General features: G+C 34.8%; 1 protein-coding gene across 3 annotated transcripts; it reads right to left on the reverse strand.

Annotated features, from left to right (window-relative positions):
• Nucleotides 1-317: 317 nt before the first annotated feature.
• LOC113081523 (serine/threonine-protein phosphatase 2A 56 kDa regulatory subunit gamma isoform-like) lies at nt 318-19,293 on the reverse strand. 3 transcript variants are annotated; one of them, XM_026253600.1, is made up of 15 exons: nt 19,147-19,293; nt 18,587-18,684; nt 14,393-14,592; nt 12,492-12,602; nt 11,410-11,502; nt 11,067-11,197; nt 8,422-8,481; nt 8,122-8,230; nt 6,862-6,915; nt 5,867-6,037; nt 5,660-5,787; nt 5,226-5,327; nt 5,060-5,132; nt 2,219-2,335; nt 318-1,276 (listed from the first exon to the last, which is right to left on the reverse strand). In XM_026253600.1, exons 3-15 carry the CDS (start codon nt 14,459-14,461, stop codon nt 1,142-1,144), a joined length of 1,353 nt encoding a protein of 450 aa, XP_026109385.1. In that variant the 5' UTR covers nt 14,462-14,592; nt 18,587-18,684; nt 19,147-19,293; the 3' UTR covers nt 318-1,141. The 3 variants fall into 3 exon arrangements, with proteins under 3 accessions (XP_026109385.1, XP_026109386.1, XP_026109384.1); XM_026253601.1 differs by lacking the exon at nt 18,587-18,684 and having other exon boundaries at nt 19,147-19,235; XM_026253599.1 differs by lacking the exons at nt 18,587-18,684; nt 19,147-19,293 and adding an exon at nt 15,733-15,909 and having other exon boundaries at nt 320-1,276.
• Between the last annotated feature and the right edge of the window lie 1,087 nt (nt 19,294-20,380).

The raw sequence follows: 20,380 nt of genomic DNA on the forward strand, positions 1-20,380 counted from the left end.
ATTAACCCACAATCTAAATTTTTATTACGAATTATGTGTATTTTTTGTATTGTTGACATTTTTTTCATGAATATTAAGCACAATTTCGTCCAAAGTTCCCATTCCATTCATGAGTGTTTCATGAGAAATCACAGATAAATTAAAAGTAATTAAAAATGAATCACCCATTTTCAGTTCCCAATTATGAGGAGCTTCTATAAAATTATCTTCATCGATGCATTTCATATTCAGCACTCACACACTTGAGTAAATGAAATTCTAAAGCATCCAATCAAAAACAAAAATAACTTTAAAGGCTTCAAGGAATGAGAAAAGCCAAGCTAATATAAACTCACGCATGCACAACAGAATACAATTACCATGTTCTTATATGATGAAAATATAAAACATGTTTTATTTATTTTCTGTATATAGACATATACCACTTGAGATTTGGAGAAAAGCACATATGAAAGCTATTTTATGATGGATCTCATCACACAGCTGAATGCAGAGACAGAAAAGTTCTCAAATACAAATAGTAAAAAAAAAAAAACTTAGGAATTAAACGCTAAACGTTTCTAAAGCAAGTGGCTAATAACCGTTTTCTTCTGTACATGAGAAAATGTATACAAAATAAGAGATCTATCATTCAATAATAGATGGATTACAATATATACAATATCAGATGACGCCGTTTAGTGGGGGACGCATACTAAAGGACACTTTGAAGATGTGTTTCCAGGTCAAACCCGATGGAGGTTCAAACAATGGTTCAGACGGATACGTCGCAAACCAAAAAGGAAACAGAAGAAATCGTTCAAGTTTATCAGGAAAAGTTGGGTTTTTTGTATGGCTCCCATTGTGACTGCTTTTCCACAAGTGAATTCCAGACGATAAATACTTTCTCCTTTAGCTAAAAAGGCACTCTATGCAACTTGTTTAAAAGCTTTAATGCTGATTAACCACCATTGTTTGAACACCCGAAATCTCCCCGGACGGACTTATTGCCAAAGTATCTGGACACGAACGGAAGGGTTTGCACTCGATTCAGATGCGAAATACATCTCGAGGAGCTTCCAGACTAAAAAGCCAAGCGCCAAGACGTGGGCCGTCATCGACCGGCTGAGACTGGACTGGGTTTTCAGGCGTCTGTGGTCCTCTAAAGGCCGTCCTGGACACCGATCATGTCCTCGGCTCGCCGGTGCGTCTCGAGGGCCTTCACGGTGGATATATCCTGAGGCAGCTCGGACTTGCGTCGCATCAGAGGACGCTCTCTATGCTGATCTCTGTGGATCTGAGCAGAGAGAGGAAATCAAACCGCGTGAGATGAAATCTGCAGCAGGGTTATTATACAGCCACAGTTCACCTATAACAAGTAAAAGAGTCATTATTTGTGACCCTGGAGCACAAAACCATTTATGCATCATCTGAAAGCTTAATGAATAATCTTTCCATTGGTGTATGGTTTGTTAGGAGGAAAATATTTGTCTGAGATGCAACTATTAAAAAAATATAATAATCTGGAATTTGAGGGATGCAACAAAAATCTTTAAAGTTGTACAAATGATTTCTTAACAATGCATATTACTAGTTTTGATATATATTAACGTTAGGAAGTTTACTAAGTATCTTCATGGAACTTGAACGTTACTTAATATCCTAATGATTTTTGGCATAAAAGAGAAACACCATACAATGTATTGTTGTCTATTGCTACAAATATACCCCAGAGACTTGAGAATGGTTTTGTGCTGCTTATTCACAATCTCTTCTTTTGTGATCAAGAGAGGAAAGAAACCGGTTTCGTAATTGACATTTTCATTTTTGGGTTTCATTTTCCTTTTTAAAACTAAAACCATAAAAAAAAAAAAAAATTGTTATTTGAATTAAAATGAATGTTAACTAATAAATAAAAATAATAAAAATAAATAAATAAAAATAAATATATATACACACACACACATTAGCAGTCAAAAGTTTTTGAACAGTAAAAATTTTTTTTTCTTTGCAAGCCTGTATTTTTATTTTATTTGGAACAGCTGTTTTCTTTGTGAATATCTAATAAACTAATTTATTTCTGTGATGCGCAGCTGTATTTTCAGCATCATTACTCCAGTCTTCAGTGACACATAAAAAAACAGCTATTTTAAATTCTAATAATATTTCACAATTTTTACTGTACTTTTGATCAAAATAAATCCAGCCTCTGTGAAAGTCAAGAGCAGGTTTACTGTACCTGAGTGGCTTCTTCTTCTACGGTCTTCTTCAGCATCTTGTCATCATCTATGACCGGTCCGTCCGTCTCCATGTCCATCGGACCGCTGAAGCTGCTGGAGTCGATGTACTGCAGAAACTAAAGCAGAAAAAAACATTTTACAATACAGCAGTTTAAAAAAAAAACTAAGAAAGATAAATGCACATTAGTTATATAATTTCTAATGTTACCAAGCATGATGATTCTCATTAAATAAAGAACATCAGAGTCACTTCATGAGCATCTGAGCGTTTGATGTGAACAAAAGCATCTTATCACATGCACAGAACTGTAACAGTATTCACGGCAACCCGTCAAAATAAAAGTCCGGTTTGATTTGAAGACATTGTGCCTATTAATATTTTTCCGAAGAATGTACAAAGCCTACTATTATCACTTAAATTATATTTTTAAGAAATAAATCACACAACATTCTTCCATGTTTTAATTTTAATAGTAAATCCCATTTGTTTGCAAAAAAAAAGTTAGCATAATTTTCAATAATTAAAAGATACATGAAATTAATGATTTATGCCTTCATTTGATAACCAGAAAAATGTAAATAAACAACACAGAATTTGAGTGAAACAAAAAAAATCCACTTTAAGAAAAAATGAATAAATTAAGTTGTTTCAGGCATTTAAATAATCAGACATGCTTAACCCTCTGGAGTCTAAGGGTATTTTTGGGGCCTTGAGAAGTTTTGTCATGCCCTGATATTTGTGCTTTTTTCAGTTTCTTATAAATATCTAAATGGGTAAAGTCTAATATCACTGTAATCAGCACAAACTGGGCTATAATAATATGTGAAATGCATGAATGTACATGATTGTATTTTTGAGAAAAAAAATGTTATGCATGGTTAGTGAAAAACTAAAAATGTTAAATCACTTGAATAAGGCAATAAAACACATACATAACATTGGTTCCCGGGATTGTTGAGAACTGGAGCTTGTAGCCTAGAATTTTTCTTTCTAAATGATGTGAAAATCATCTTGTTTACTCACTCACAGAAAACAATATATTGATTTAAATTTTCTAAGACACTTTTTGTTGGTAAAAGTCATATGCGAGTAGGCGTCAACTATCATGAATATCATTGTGATTTACACCTGAGAAGACAAAGGCCTGCATAATGAGCTGCATAATGAGCTGCATAATGAGCTGCATAATGAGCTGCATAATGAGCCTCCCATTCAACTGTGCCACTCTGAGGGAGGACTTACAAGAAAGAATGTGAGAACAAAATAAAAGTATATAATTTTATGTTTGTAGTTTATTAAGAATATATTTAATTATCCCACAACATAATTTAATATCCACTTGGGGGAGCAGTTAAACAGTTTATTAGGAACAATCAAAGCTGACTTTCAAACTAATTTTTTGGCATCCTCCAGTCACACAATCCTTCAGAAATCCTTTTAACAATCTTATTTTCTACCAAATAAACCCCATTTATCAGCATCATCATTATTATTATTATTATTAATGTTGAAAAGAGCTGATAATATTTTTCAGGTTTTTTTAGGGGGAATAAATCGAAAGAACTGCATTGTTGTTACATTTGTTAGAGTTATCTCTATTTGTCACATTTATATTATTACATCAAGCTTTTGAATGGTATAGTATTGTATATTGTTATTGAAACTTCATAATGTTTCACTTGATTATACATTTAGTCAGGAATTATAGTTTGGAAAAAGTATTTGGAAAAAGTCTAACTAGTAAAATGTTTACACGTTATGTGAAAACTAGTACAAATAAATAAAAGAGAGACTTACTCATGTTTATGATCTCTGCTGAATAAAGTACTTCATTCTTTTTTCTGAGGAAATCCATTTCTCAAATCCTCAACCACATCACATCTTTTTGGGGTGAATTATGTCTTAGTCCTCTCATCGCGAAGCAAACAGTAAAATAAAATAAAAACTTGAAGAACAGTCTGGCTGTCTTTTCTTCTGTGTGTGTGTATTCAAGCGCGCGCTTCAGTTTGAATCTGAATAGCGCGTTCAGCGCGGGGGGCGTGGTCACATTAGATATAATGAGCGGAAGTTATGAAAAACAGACATCGCGTTGTTTTCATATGGATTACTTTATCTCAGAATATTTGTTCGGCAGCACTTGTTTAGTTTAAAAGTAGACATTCCAGGCTTTCTATAGATATCTCTCTCATGTCTCTTCGTTGAGTATTCACGGAGTTACGGTTCATTTTAATGAAATGTTTGTACATGACGATCAGCGCAGATAGACTGCAGACAGCGCACTTTGTTTGTTATCTTTATTTTATAAGTGCACAAAGGTTTTTTGTTATTATGTCTGTATCCAAAAAAACTAGACCCTTTACAGATTCGATTGATGTATTGCTCTTATCTGTACGATTAAAACTGAGAGTGTAATTTAATTTCTTTTCAGGGTTATCAGGTGAAAATGACTCAAAACGCATATATGCGTTAATCGACTCGAAAGGGTTTTAAACATAAAATTTGTTAACCATAAAAAAAAAAACAGTAAGAATGTTTTAACATTTTATAGGGCCCTAAACTTGTAATATCCTTAATACTTTTAATAAACTGATGTGGACATTTTTAAGTTTCATGATTTAATTAAGTAGACAACTTTTTTACTATTAAAAAGGATTAAAACATTTACATAAAAAAAAAAAAAACAGAATGCAGAAAAATGTAAACGTAAAAAAACTGAATGGGGGGGGGGTTAATTTCTTTAGGAAAAAATATAAAACTGATTTCATAGGGCCCTATATATTATATATTCATGTAAATAAGTGACAAAAAGAACTAAAATGAATGGCACAGAGCCGTTTACCTGCGGGTTTAATTTAGCGAGATTCTCGATCTTGATCCACGCCTCCTCGCGCTCTTTCCACTTCACCTTTTCTCTAATGTTCAGAGAAAGAAAGAGTTTACCCACACGCCTCTGAGAGAGAGTGTGTGTGTGTGTGTGTGTGTGTGTGTGTGAAAGCACTTCCTACTTGTTCTTCTCGGCTCTGAACTGCTGTGTGCAGTCGTCAAACAGCTTCTGATTCATCTCCATGAAGAGCTTCAGAGCGTTATAGATCAGCCCATGGATCGTCCTGGAGACAGGAAGAGGAAGTGACAGCGTCTCAACACTGTAGATGCACTTCTGAACTCAGGATAAAACTCAAACTGATTTTGCACTTTCTCGGTATTGTGGAAGTTATTAGACAAACATAAAAAATAAATATATTTTTGGTATATAAATACACACACACACATTTATATTTATGTGTATTTGTTGCGCTTTCATATGCAAATGAGCTTTTTTCTGATTGGCTGACCTCTTTACAGGCGTAAAACTCATTATTCCGTTACCAAATGAGTCAATATTCTCAATAACTGGTGAAGTGCTGGTCTACAGAGTAAAGGCTTGTAAACAGTGGCTCACTTGTTCCAGTGGGTTTTGGAGTTTCGGTACAGCGAGGGGAACATGATGGGCAGGATCCTGGCAGCGTTATCGCTGATTAAACTCATGATGTACTCGTTATTCCAGTAGTAGAGCGCTCTCTCTGCGACCTGAGGACGACAGGAGTGTGATTAGAGTCAGACAGGGACTCCTTCATGAGCTCGAGCTGCTTCGGTGTGTCCAGCAGACCTGGAAGTGTGGACTGGACACACATTTGGCCAGCTGTCTGAAGAGCGGCTCCATCACTTTAACAAACTCTGACGGCTCGATGACGTCCAGGATCTCTTCCAGCTCGTTCAGAAACATCACTTCCTTTGGACTGTGAGTCTTTGGCCAGTATTTGAGAAGAGCCATCACCACCTGAAACCAACAAAACACTCCTCACACACTGCTCTGAAGACGGGAGGAATTCAGATTCCTTATGATTAATAAATCTCTTCTGCTCACTGGGGCTGTGTTCAGTGGATTAAAAAATACAGTAAAAATAGTGAAATAGTTTTGTAATGCAAACCAACTGGTTTCTGTGTGAATCTGTGTTAAAGTGTAATTTATTTCTGTGATGCTCCGCTGTATTTTCAGCATCATTCCTCCAGTCTTCAGTGTCACATGATCTTCAGAAATCATGAAAATATGATGATTTTAATATTTTTCTGTAAACCGTGATGCATTTTATTTTTTAAGGATTCACAAATGAACACAAAATGTTAAAAACAACAACATTTATTTGAAATATAAATATTTTTAACATTAGAAATGTCACTTTTGATCAATTAATGAATAAAAAACAAATTATTTTGATCTGTTAAAATCTCTTCTCGGCTGTTTTCAACATTGATAACAATCAGAAATGTTTCTTGAGCAGTAAATCATCATATTACTCTGATTTCTGAAGATCATGTGACACTGAAGACTGGAGGAATGATGCTGAAAATACAGCGGAGCATCACAGAAATACATTACACTTTAACACAGATTCACACAGAAACCAGTTGGTTTGCATTACAAAACTATTTCACAATTTTTACTGTATTTTTTAATCAAATGAATGCAGCCCCAGTGAGCAGAAGAGAGATTTATGTGACTGGTAGTGTGTAAATTATGAAGTGATCGCTGCTGAAAAGGCCAGGTATGCTGGTGAAAGCTAGTTGAAGAGAAGATGAACCGTCTGTAAGAGAGAAACACACCGGCTCAGTGAGCGTGCTGTCCTTCTCCAGAAACTGAACCACACAGTAAGCCAGCTGAAGAACCAGAAACAACAGCAGAATCAGTCAGTCGTCAGAGTCAAAGCCTGCCGCACTTCAACACTAAGAGACGAGTCACAGATTAATACAACTCTCTACTATTACTAACACACATGGAGGTCACGTTTTTATTTACTTACTTTCCTGAATGAGAATCGAATGTAATTTATGCAGAATTAAAATATGAAATATATTAAAACATAATATTTAATAAATTAAATATATTAAATGTTTCAGCAATTTTCAAGTTCCCAGCCTTTTTCAACTCGCGGCCCACACAACCAAACACATATGTTATTATATTAATATAATATTATTAATAACTCCACATATATATGTGAAATGATGCTATTATGTTATGACTTAGACATTTTTACATATATAAATAATATTATTATTTATTTAATAGTAATTGGCGGCCCACCTGCAATACCATCGCGACCCACTAGGGGCCGCGGACCACAGGTTGAAAACCACTGTTCTAGACATTATTTATTTATTCATAGAAATATTTATTTAAATGAATGTAATATTAATTATTTTTATTATTCAAATATAATTTATAATATAAAATAAACAAATTCAAACATAATTTTTTAATGTTTCCACAATTTTTTTTTTAAATTACTTATATATTCATATAATTATTTCTTTCTTTTTCTTAATAAATCTTGATTTATTATTGGTAATTATTCATGTATAATTATATAAAATACACATGCTCATTTATATATATTTAAAATGTTTCCGTAATTTTCTAGAAATTAGTTATTTATTCATAAATATATATATATTTATATAAATACATTATATATAATATTTGCAATAATTCATATAAAATAAATATATAGATCGATATAGACACACACATATATATGAAATAAAAACTTAATTTTGGGTGGAGGGGTGTAGAATTCGTCAATAATTATTAAGAAGGAACAAAAAAACTGATGTACTTTAATTCTGCATGAATTACCTTACAAATTTAAATCTTCAGTCAGAATTTTTTCTTTTTTTAAACGCTAATTTTTGTGAATTTCAGGAACAAATATGCAAAATTATCGTTAATAATGTCCTAATTTAAAGTGTAAACTCTTAATGCTCTCTCTCTATATATAATCGATCAGCATCAAATCAACAAAGTGTCTTAAGTTCTTAATAAAACTCACTGAGAGTAATTTGGGCATAAGCTCCAGGTCGTACCTGTGGGTGATGAACACTGAGGGACTTGACTTTATGCAAAGGTAACAACACTTTTAAAAGGAAGATTTTGTGCTCTTCTTTCAGCGGTAAGGCGAAGCCGTTAATGATGCTGGAGGAAGAGAGACCTCATTAGAGCAGAGTAAACGAGCTGTAACTCTTAATAAAACATGATGAAAGGCACTAATAATGTCAGCTCTAAGCAGCAGTGATTCGTCAGGATAATACAGCATCACACTGATTCTTTCTAATGTCGCTTGGATTTGAGAGGAATAAACAGATTTTATTAGCATTGTTTCATACCTTCCTAATATTTCCAGTAGCTCGGCTATTCCGTTATGATGCTCTGTTTCATAGATGAACCTGTACCAGACAAAAAAAATGAGACTGAAAACAACATTTGAAGTCACCATACATTTGTGTTTTTGAAAGTCTCATTCTAATCAGGGCTGCATCTGTTTGATGAAAATACAGTAAAAATTGTGAAATATTATTTAAATTTAAAACATCTGTTTTCTGTGTGAATCTGTGTTAAAATGTAATGTATTTCTGTGATGCTCCGCTGTATTTTCAGCATCATTCCTCCAGTCTTCAGTGTCACATGATCTTCAGAAATCATGAAAATATGATGATTTTAATATTTTTCTGTAAACTGTGATGCATTTTTTTTTCAGGATTCCCAGATGAACAGAAAGCTCAAAACAACAGCATTTATTTGAAACTGAAATATGTTGTAACATTGTATTAATTAAATATTAAGAATATTTATTATTATTATTTTGATTAATTTTGATCTGTAAAAATCTTCTCGGCATTTTCAAACATGATAATCAGAAATGTTTCTTCAGCTGAAAATTCAGCTGCGGATCACAGAAATAAAATACAATTTTACAGATATTAAAGATAGAAAACAGATATTTTACATTGTAATATTTCAAAATTTTACTGTATTTTTTTCTCGTACTTTACTGAACGAGAAACTATTAAAGTTGACATATGCATAACATACTGTATATACAGTATTGTTCAAAATAATAGCAGTACAATGTGACTAACCAGAATAATCAAGGTTTTTCGTATATTTTTTATTGCTACGTGGCAAACAAGTTACCAGTAGGTTCAGTAGATTGTCAGAAAACAAATGAGACCCAGCATTCATGATATGCACGCTCTTAAGGCTGTGCAATTGGGCAATTAGTTGAATTAGTTGAAAGGGGTGTGTTCAAAAAAATAGCAGTGTGGCATTCAATCACTGAGGTCATCAATTTTGTGAAGAAACAGGTGTGAATCAGGTGGCCCCTATTTAAGGATGAAGCCAACACTTGTTGAACATGCATTTGAAAGCTGAGGAAAATGGGTCGTTCAAGACATTGTTCAGAAGAACAGCGTACTTTGATTAAAAAGTTGATTAGAGAGGGGAAAACCTATAAAGAGGTGCAAAAAATGATAGGCTGTTCAGCTAAAATGATCTCCAATGCCTTAAAATGGAGAGCAAAACCAGAGAGACGTGGAAGAAAACGGAAGACAACCATCAAAATGGATAGAAGAATAACCAGAATGGCAAAGGCTCAGCCAATGATCACCTCCAGGATGATCAAAGACAGTCTGGAGTTACCTGTAAGTACTGTGACAGTTAGAAGACGTCTATGTGAAGCTAATCTATTTTCAAGAATCCCCCGCAAAGTCCCTCTGTTAAAAAAAGGCATGTGCAGAAGAGGTTACAATTTGCCAAAGAACACATCAACTGGCCTAAAGAGAAATGGAGGAACATTTTGTGGACTGATGAGAGTAAAATTGTTCTTTTTGGGTCCAAGGGCCACAGGCAGTTTGTGAGACAACCCCCAAACTCTGAATTCAAGCCACAGTACACAGTGAAGACAGTGAAGCATGGAGGTGCAAGCATCATGATATGGGCATGTTTCTCCTACTATGGTGTTGGGCCTATTTATCGCATACCAGGGATCATGGATCAGTTTGCATATGTTAAAATACTTGAAGAGGTCATGTTGCCCTATGCTGAAGAGGACATGCCCTTGAAATGGTTGTTTCAACAAGACAATGACCCAAAACACACTAGTAAACGGGCAAAGTCTTGGTTCCAAACCAACAAAATTAATGTTATGGAGTGGCCAGCCCAATCTCCAGACCTTAATCCAATTGAGAACTTGTGGGGTGATATCAAAAATGCTGTTTCTGAAGCAAAACCAAGAAATGTGAATGAATTGTGGAATGTTGTTAAAGAATCATGGAGTGGAATAACAGCTGAGAGGTGCCACAAGTTGGTTGACTCCATGCCACACAGATGTCAAGCAGTTTTAAAAAACTGTGGTCATACAACTAAATATTAGTTTAGTGATTCACAGGATTGCTAAATCCCAGAAAAAAAATGTTTGTACAAAATAGTTTTGAGTTTGTACAGTCAAAGGTAGACACTGCTATTTTTTTGAACACACCCCTTTCAACTAATTGCCCAATTGCACAGTCTTAAGAGCGTGCATATCATGAATGCTGGGTCTTGTTTGTTTTCTGACAATCTACTGAACCTACTGGTAACTTGTTTGCCACGTAGCAATAAAAAATATACTAAAAACCTTGATTATTCTGGTTAGTCACATTGTACTGCTATTATTTTGAACAAGACTGTATATATATATATATATATATATATATATATATATACATACACACAAATTTCTATGGGCCAAAAATTTATGTTGCATTATATCCAACTATATTATATTAAAAGTTACTACAATGTAAAAATTATATAACAAATTGAAAAAATTTGAAAAAGATTTTTTTTTAATATTAACATATTGTTTTTAAATTTCAGTGCAAAAAACAAACATTGCGAAAACAACAATATAATTCCGAAATGAAGATGGCATGTTTTCACTATATAGTCGAAAGCATTGCAAATCTTGTGTCATAGTTTGATCGAGTCTCACCTGTAGAAAATGTTATTAATCTGTTTCCTGATGTAGGCTCTGAGACCCAGGAACTTCCCGTAGATTCGGTGGAGACTCGTCTTCAGGAAGTCACGCTCTCGGGGGTCTTCGCTGTCAAACAGCTCCAGAAGCTGCCATCCAATCAGATTCAACATTCATTAATTATGCTAATGAGATGTGAAGTGAGCAGTCTATAACAATGCAAAAGTAACTTGAGGAGCCACACAAAGCATCTGTTTTCCAACTGGAGTCTTGTGCATGTGATTTTTAAATATGAACTGATTTTAATGAATGGTTTTTCAATGATATGTGATTCTAGAAAACAACACGTATTTCAACACACCTGCATCACAAACTTCTGGTCGATGTATTTCTTGGCTATGTTTGGTTGAAAGTCTGGCGACTCTAAAAACCGCAGGAAAAACTCGTAGACGAGCTGTGGAAGGAAAGATATGTATCTGAAATATGCATTTAATTATAAATTAGCAGTCATTGATTTAAGACTTTTTAAAGATACATTATTTTATCAATAATAAAAATAACGAATAACGATTACAATTTTTATAATAAAAAATACAATCTGGGTGAGTGTACAAATTCTAATTTTTACTGTATTACAGTGATTGTAATAAAATTACTTTATTAACGAGTAAAACACTTTACAACAAATAATACTATTATATACACTGATATTTGGGATCTGTGATGCGTTTTAATGAAGTTTCTTCAGCTCATCAAGGCTGCATTTATTTGATTAGAAATACAGTAAAAATTGTGTAATATTATTATCATTTAAAATACTTATATTTACCTGTTAAATATAATGTTTTTGGATTAATAAAAAGTTCAAAAGAAGAGCATTTATTTAAAATATAAATATTTTCTAACATTATACACTACAGTTCAACAGCTGAAAATTTACAAAAATGTTTTATTATATTGTATTATATTTTATTATGGTAATAATATTTCACAATTTTATGTTTTTATTTCTGTATTTCTGATTAAATGAATGCAGCCCAAAGGTTTGGGGTCGGTGAGATTTTTATATATTTTTGATTTGAAAGAAGTCTCTTCTGCACACCAAGGCTGCATTTATTTAGTCAAAATTACAGTAAAAATTTTAAATATTATTACAACTTAAACCAGCTGTTTTCTATGTGACTATCTATTAAACTCTAATTTATTTCTGTGATGCTCCGCTGTATTTCCAGCATCATTCCTCCAGTCTTCAGTGTCACATGATCTTCAGAAATCATTAAAATATTAATACTTTTGTGGAAACTGTGATGCATTTTATTTTTCAGGATCCAGAGATGAACAGAAAGTTGAAAAGCACAGTCTTTACTGTCACTTCTGATCGACTGAATGCGTCCTCGATGAATAAAAGGATGAATTTCTTATGAATGTCCAGGTGTTCATCACCTGCAGGTGAGGCCAGGACGCTTCTAACGTGGGTTCATCCTCCTCGGGGTCAAACTCTGCGCCCGTTGGGTTGGATGATGGAGGTAACGTCCTAAACATGTTGACTGCAAACTGAAACAAACCACATAAAACTGTAGTGAAGAACAATGTGTGCATGGATTCATATCTGAGTCTTTATAGCTTGTTGATTAAAGTGTCCTCCCGATCGCAGCACTTTGAAGTTCTTAGCTTTAATCATCAAAGTGCTGTGTGTGTGTTTTCAATGGGATGTGATGCAGGAAATGTGCTTGAGAACATATTGTCATGCTTATTTCACTAGCGCATTTGCACTTCGATAGGCTCTGATAAATATCAAAGAGATGTAATTCAGCGCCGCATCAGGTCTGTAGCTGAACGCAAAGCTGTCGGTAAAAAACTGAGCTTTAAATGGATAATCTGATTCGGAGGAGCCCAAAACGCTCAACACAACCTCATACGGCCGTGTGATATACAGTACAGACCAAAAGTTTGGAAACATTACTATTTTTAATGTTTTTGAAAGAAGTTTCTTCTGCTCATCAAGCCTGCATTTATTTGATCAAAAATACAGAAAAAAACTGTAATATTGTGATATATTATTACAATTTAAAATAACTGTTTTAAAATTTATTATACTTTCAATTATCATTTATTTCTGTGATGCAAAGCTGCATTTTTAGGATCATTATCACATGATCCTTTAGAAATCATTCTAATATGATGATTCATTATCAAAGCTGGAAACAGTTCTGCTGCTTAATATTTCTTCAGAACATGTGATACTTTTTTAGGATACTTTGATGAATGAAAAGTAAAAAAAAAAAGAAGCTATGTTTTTAAAATATAAATATTTTGTAATAACAATATACACTACTGGTCAGTGATTTGGGGTCTTTATTTTTTTTTTTTATAAAATCAATACTTTTATTCAGCAAGGATGTGTTAAATTGATAAAAAGTGATAGCAAAGAAAATATATTATTAGATTTTTTTTTAATTTTGAATAAATGCAGTTCTTTTAACCTTTTATTGATCAAATATATTAGACAGCAGAACTGTTTCCAACACTCATAATAAATCAGAATATTAGAATGATTTCTAAATGATCATGTGATCGACTGATGTTACATGTGACACTGAAGCTGGAGGAATGATGCTGAAAATACAGCTGCGCATCACAGAAATAAATTATTATTTTTAAGTATATTCAAAAAGAAAACTATTATTTTTAATTGTAATAATATTTCACAATATTATAGTTTTTTCTGTATTTTCGATCAAATAAATGCAGGCTTGATGAACAGAAGAAACTTCTTTCAAAAACATTCAAATAGTAATGTTTCCAAAGTTTTGGTCTGTACTGTATATATATATATATATATATATATATATATATATATACACCAAAATATGCATGTTATTAAAAGATGTGTTTGTTTCTTCATCAGAAATTGCATCTCGTTCACTGCAAGTGAATGGGTGCCGTCAGAATGAGAGTCTAATAAAAACATCACAATAATCCACAGCACTCCAGTCCATCAGTGAACATCTGGAGAAGACAAAACCTGAAACACATCCAGCATTAAGATGATTTTATCTCAAACACATAGAGTCTATAATCCAGAATAACACTTCCTCCAGTGAAAGAGTGTTCTGGTCTGAATCAGGAGAGAAATCTGCACAGATCAAGCAGCGTTTAAACAGATCTGTGTCTGGATTCTGATGTGAGAGACGACAGAAGATGCACTTTTTGTCTTCTCCAGATGTTAACTGATGGACTGGAGTGCTGTGATGAGCTGTTTGGGCTCTCAATCTGACGGCACCCATTCACTGCAGAGCATCCACTGATGAGACACTGATGCGATGTTTTCTGTGTGTCCCCACCATGTGCACCACCTCGGGGTAGATGGGCTCGGTGATGACGTTCCTGTTGTGGGTGATGTACTCCACCATCTCGCTGAGCGCCGCACGCTTCACCTCTTTCCATTTCAGGTCACTCAAGGGGTCAGAGGTGAAGTCGAAGAGGACGCAGCACTGACGCAGCTTCTGCACGAATAACTTCTCCTGCTCGGCCGGAGGAACATCTACAGACACGGAGAGTCACGTTAAAGCCTCAAACTCTTCTGTCTCTGATAGTTTAAAGTGTTTGATCAACTCGAAGTGTTCCGCTCGACTCAGATCTCTCCTGATTGTGATCAAGTAAAGGTCAGAATGAGGTCAGTAATGATGAACTCTTCCTGGACTGAAGCAGCTCAGCTTTACTTGATTCTCCATCAATCATTCATTGATCAATCATTCACACATTACTGGAGATATAGAGTGATATTCAGATCCGTTTATGTCAGTTTCTGCTCTACTGTTAGAAGGATGTTGTTTTATTTCAGCACAAAGACGAGTAGGCGGCTCTTCGATGTTATCTGGGATGCATGAGAGCAAACACAATGCTGTCACATGCTTTCAGACACCTCAAATTATAAATGTTCGATTAAGCGTTCATTAAAGGTTTGAGTGAACTATTATGAATCGCACAAACCTCCTCAACACGTCACGTAACGTTCACAAATATCCGGTGTGCGTTAAACAATGCATCTTTCTGGAAGTGCATTGCATTGAATGATTCAGAATCTCACACAGTGTGGTATAATGCACTAATGCACTTTCATAATGTTCAAAGCATGCATGCAAAAGTTAAATATCAAATCAGAGATGTCTAATCTCAAAGCTCCATTTAAAATGCATATTTAAAACAATGCAAAGCATGCAACAAATGCATTATTAATGCATGAATGATTACAATCATCTGTCTGTGTGTGTGTGTGTGTGTGAAGGATGCAGTCTCTCAAAGCTCTGTGGCTTGAGGATACATGCATGCTTTCTTCCTGAAGCTGTGACATCACTTCCCCTGACATCAGTGCTCTGTTCAGGGGGGATGGGACACTGTTAAACAGACCCCCTCCTACTCAACCAGCACATTGTAAACATTCACCCGAGCAACATGCATGCTCCAAAGATTTATGCATGTAGTAAAAACCCAAATGCATGGCTAGAAAATGCTTCAAATGCAGTCTGCACAGTGTGAGGCTAAAACAGAGGTTTGTATCTACACCAGAGTCTCCCGAATAAAGCACAGTCTTCTGCTTTCGTGACGCTGGACACAAATCATGGCATAGCAAGCTCCCTCGTCTCTCCCTGCCCACACAGACACAACAAGACAAACGTCTGACCTCTCAAGTGCATCAGGGCCATCGGCTGAAAGGGCCCGTTGGCGCTCGGAGCATCCAGAACCATCCTGGCCTCCTCTCTAGAGCATCTCAACATCTAGGGCTCGGACGAGCGGTTAGCCTCTCCGCAGAAAATGAAGCTCCGCTGCTGGAGGGAAGCAGCTACTTAGTGATGTCAGCCATCAAAGGGAGGCTGCTGATTGGCCGGAGGAGATCACATGATCTCTAGCAGCAGAGGGCTGGCTGGGGATGCTGCTGATTGGCTGGCAGGGGACGGGGAGGGACTTATGAATTCATAAGTCTTATAATATTTTATCAAAACAATAAAAGTCCCATACGACAATTTTTATCCAAAATCTGTTTTTCATAATAACGATTCAGATTAAAAATTTTAATCGGCAAACTAAATAAATAAATGGTGCCTAATCAATTTGTTTAATAAATCTTTAACAATTTATAAAACATCTAACAATATCAGTTCCATATAAAACGTGTTTTATTTTACAAAACATTTTGTCTGTTTAGATTTGAATTAAATCAGTGTTTTTATGATTTTATATTAATTCAGCATCCGAAACAGTAGTAATAATTAAATAAATGCATAAAATATAAACCTAACCTAAACACCTTAGCAACCACTTACTATAACCGTAGAAACAACCCACACTGACCTAGCAACCGCATTTGAACACACTAAACGCACTTCACAAAAGCGTCTACATCACATTCTTACTCATCATCAAACTCTGATGTTTTCTGAATAATGCAATCTGTTGTTTCACTAAAATGCATCGTTTAGCAGGAAACACGTCTCCTGTGCGGGAAACACAAGCCCTGTGCGCTGCTGGTAAACGAGAGAAAGAGCTGACACACCAGATACTGACAGAAGATCGAGAGAGAGAGAGAGAGAGAGAGAGAGAGAGAGAGAGAGAGAGACCGCAGCACTACACTGACAGGAAACTACATCAACACCTGCAGCTGCTCATCTGCTCACACACACACACACACACTCACAGTCACACGCGCACACACACACACACACACACACATACACACATACACACAGATACACACACACACACACACTCACAGTCACACGCGCACACACACACACACAGACAGACACACACAGACACACACACACACACACACACACACACACACACACACTTTTAATGTTTTTAAACACTTGTTCTGGTTTCTTCTGCTCATTAAGGCTGTATATTAACTCGATCAAAAATACAGAAAAAAAAGAGTAATATTCTGAAATATTTTTGCAATTTAAATTTACAGTTTTCCATTTTAATATACTTTAGAATATAATTAATTCTTATGTTGCAAAGCTGAATTTTGAACAGCCTTTCCTGTTACGTTAATTATTGTAACATTAAACACTGCACTGGTGAAAGTTTGGGTTGGGAACATTTTTTCTTTCTTTCTTTCTTTCTTTGAAAGAGATTAATGCTTTCATTCATCGAGGACGCCTTAAACTGGTCAAAAGTGGCAGTAAAGACATTTATAATGATAGAAAAGATTTCTGTTTCAAATAAATGCTGTTCTTTTGATCGTACATTATATGCACCAGTAATATTGCAGAACAGTTTTCAGGATCCAATCAGAGATCAGATCCTGCGCCTCACCTTTGAGCTTCTCTTCAAATATCCTTCACTTTTAAAGATGCAGACGAAACACATTTTTAGATTTTTGTTCTATATATATATATAAATAAAATCCACAATTAACAAATCGAAATTGTTTGTAATTTAAAATGTACAAATAGCTGCCCTTTTTTAAAGTGGCAGATTTGCAACTTTTTGTGTTTTTAAACATTTTTAACATAGTTTAACATTTTTTGGTAACAATTTATAATAAAGCTGCACAGTTTTAAAATTTTTTGATATGTTTTCAATAACAATCAACAATAAGCTTGCAATTTTTTTTGCAGTATGTTTTTTAATATTTTTTTGGGGTAAAAATTTACAATAAAGCCACACAGTTTAAATATTTTTTTAAAATGTTTTTTAATTATTATTATGTTTTTAATAACAATGTACAATAAGCTTGCAATTTTTGTGTGTGTTTTATGTTTTACAATTTACAAAAGTTTGCCGATTTTAATATTTCCCCCTGTTTTAAATCTTTTTTTCTGGTAACATTTTAAAACATTGTTACCTTTTTGCGTTACATTTTATGTAGCAATTTAGAATAGTTGCACATTTTTTTACATATCTTTATGGCTTCCAATTTACGATTAGTTTGTAAATTTGTAAACATGAATCTTTTGACATTTTGAAGGTTGCACATTTTTCTCATGTTTTTCTTATTTCCATGTGCTCAATCACAGGCGTGAACTGTTCGAGTCGGTTCATCTTCAATCACAGCAGCTCTGAGCTGTTTCCTGTTTCCTGTATCACTCAGAGGACTGTCACAGCAGACTGATTACAGATCAGTGGAGCTTAGAAACACTTGCATGAATCAACATCTCAATGCAAGGTTTAACATGTGCATGCATGTGTATATCTTATATTATATATATTTTATATGCATGTTTAAAATAAAGTGTTTGGATCCTCTAACTGTAGCTACCCATGTTCTTTCATAAATCTGTCACAAAGCATCAATGCAAAATGTATCATTTCTGCCCATACTTTAATTTATGCACAAATTTTAACCAAAGTACATCTTTAAAAAAAATAAAAAATTATCTTTCTTGCCAGTTCATCTCTATTAAAACAATTCCTCCACATGATCAGTATGAGACACATGCATCTCATTTTTATAATTTGCATTGCAGATATAAAATATTATACTAAATTTAGGCAGATTTTAAATAAATATATGTATTTAACTGAATTACCTCACGCTCTGAGTTTTCCTGCCCTCCTGTTTTACCCACTTTTGTAGATTCTGGTGAATCCAATAAAGAAAATACACACATTGACCTTATTTCTCCATCTAAAAAAAACAAAACAATGAAAAACATGACTTTTTGGCTAATAAAAACACACCATCTCACTGAGAGCTAGCTTTAGCAATCTGGCCAAACCTGGACTCCAACAGTGAATATATTAAAATGCATGCTATTTATTTTCATAGAAAAGCAGTTTGGACATTTCAGCACTCATTTGAGTAAAAATACTAGTTATTTCTAAACACGAGAAACCATCCATCTCACTCCGCTAGCAGGCTAACGTTAGCTTCGCCGCGAAAACGGACCACACACACACACATAAACTCACACACACACATGTTAAGTCATCTAAAGTGCTATGTTTCGCCTCCAGGGCTGTAAATCATTTCAATTTTATGAACTCGTGTGTATTTCTCTGTGACAAAGGCCAGTTTGTGATGAGCATAGCTGGAGTTAGCACACATGCTAATGTGTCGAGCTGACTGAAGATCACTCACGAGACTCACCTTCTCTTTCTTGGGTTTATTCGGCATCGCACTCAAACGTGTGTTTCAGTGTGTGTGTGTGTGTGTGTGTGTGTGTGTGTGTGTGTGTGAGATGCATCTGTTTCATTAGCAAACTGAACTAAACACATCATGGTGTCTGTAACTCGTTCTGCAATTCAGCTTCATTTTCCTCTTATTAAATAATGCGGTGCATTTCATATGTTATTTTTCACTGAGGAGAGCATTAATTATAAATAACGTGTGCATTATAAACATTTTTAATCTTGTGCATCTCTCAGTTTGAAATGTTGTGCACTGAAAGTATATCCTATTATCCTTCGCTGCCGTCTGGTGGACATCCGGGAACTACAGCGAAAACACGTGACAACTCGAGTCCAAGCTTAATGACGAAACTGAGGATAAGGAACTGAATTCAGTCGAAATAAAACAATTCAACATATTAATGTAAATCTGTGAAAATATCTCCAGTTGATCCCACAAACTCTGATCCTATCATTAGTTTGATCTGATGACCGAACAGTGAATATGAATAAACACATGTAGGAATAAATAAAAACATACAGAATATAAATGCATGAATAAATACATTTAAATATAAATATATGAAATGCATGAAACTAAATAAGCTAAAAAAGAGAAAAAATAAAATAAATAAATACAGAAAATAATTAATATAGTAAAGGGTAATTCAATTTTATTACATATCAGTGCTTTAAGTGGATGGTACTGTCTATGGTACGTACAGGTACCGCAACTTCCAAATATAGCTCTTAAGCGTACCACCACCTCTCCGTGCGCTCCGAGCGTACCGGTACGTTCATTTGGACATCTGTTTTAATAGAGGTTAATCCTTTGCCTTCACTGCCGCTTTTCAGAGCGCCCTTCACAATGCATGCTTCCTAATTCTTCCTAGTTCGGAGTGTGGATCGCGAATCATTTGAGTCAGTTCGGGAGTTCGGAGTAGTTTCGCGGATCATTTGAATCAGTTCGAGAAATCGGAGTGGGTTCGCGAATCATTTGAGTCAGTTCGGGAGTTCGTATTGGGTTCGCGAATCATTTGAGACAGTTTGGGGATTGCAAATCATTTGAATCAGTTCGGGAGTTCGGAGCTGCTTCGCGGATCATTTGAGTCAGTTTGGGAGTTCGGAGCTGCTTCGCGGATCATTTGAATCAATTCGAGAGTTCGGAGCGGGTTCGCGAATCATTTGAGTCAGTTTGGGGATTGCAAATCATT

Source organism: Carassius auratus, unplaced genomic scaffold (assembly GCF_003368295.1).
Source record: "Carassius auratus strain Wakin unplaced genomic scaffold, ASM336829v1 scaf_tig00034518, whole genome shotgun sequence".
Classification (NCBI taxonomy): Eukaryota; Metazoa; Chordata; class Actinopteri; order Cypriniformes; family Cyprinidae; genus Carassius; species Carassius auratus.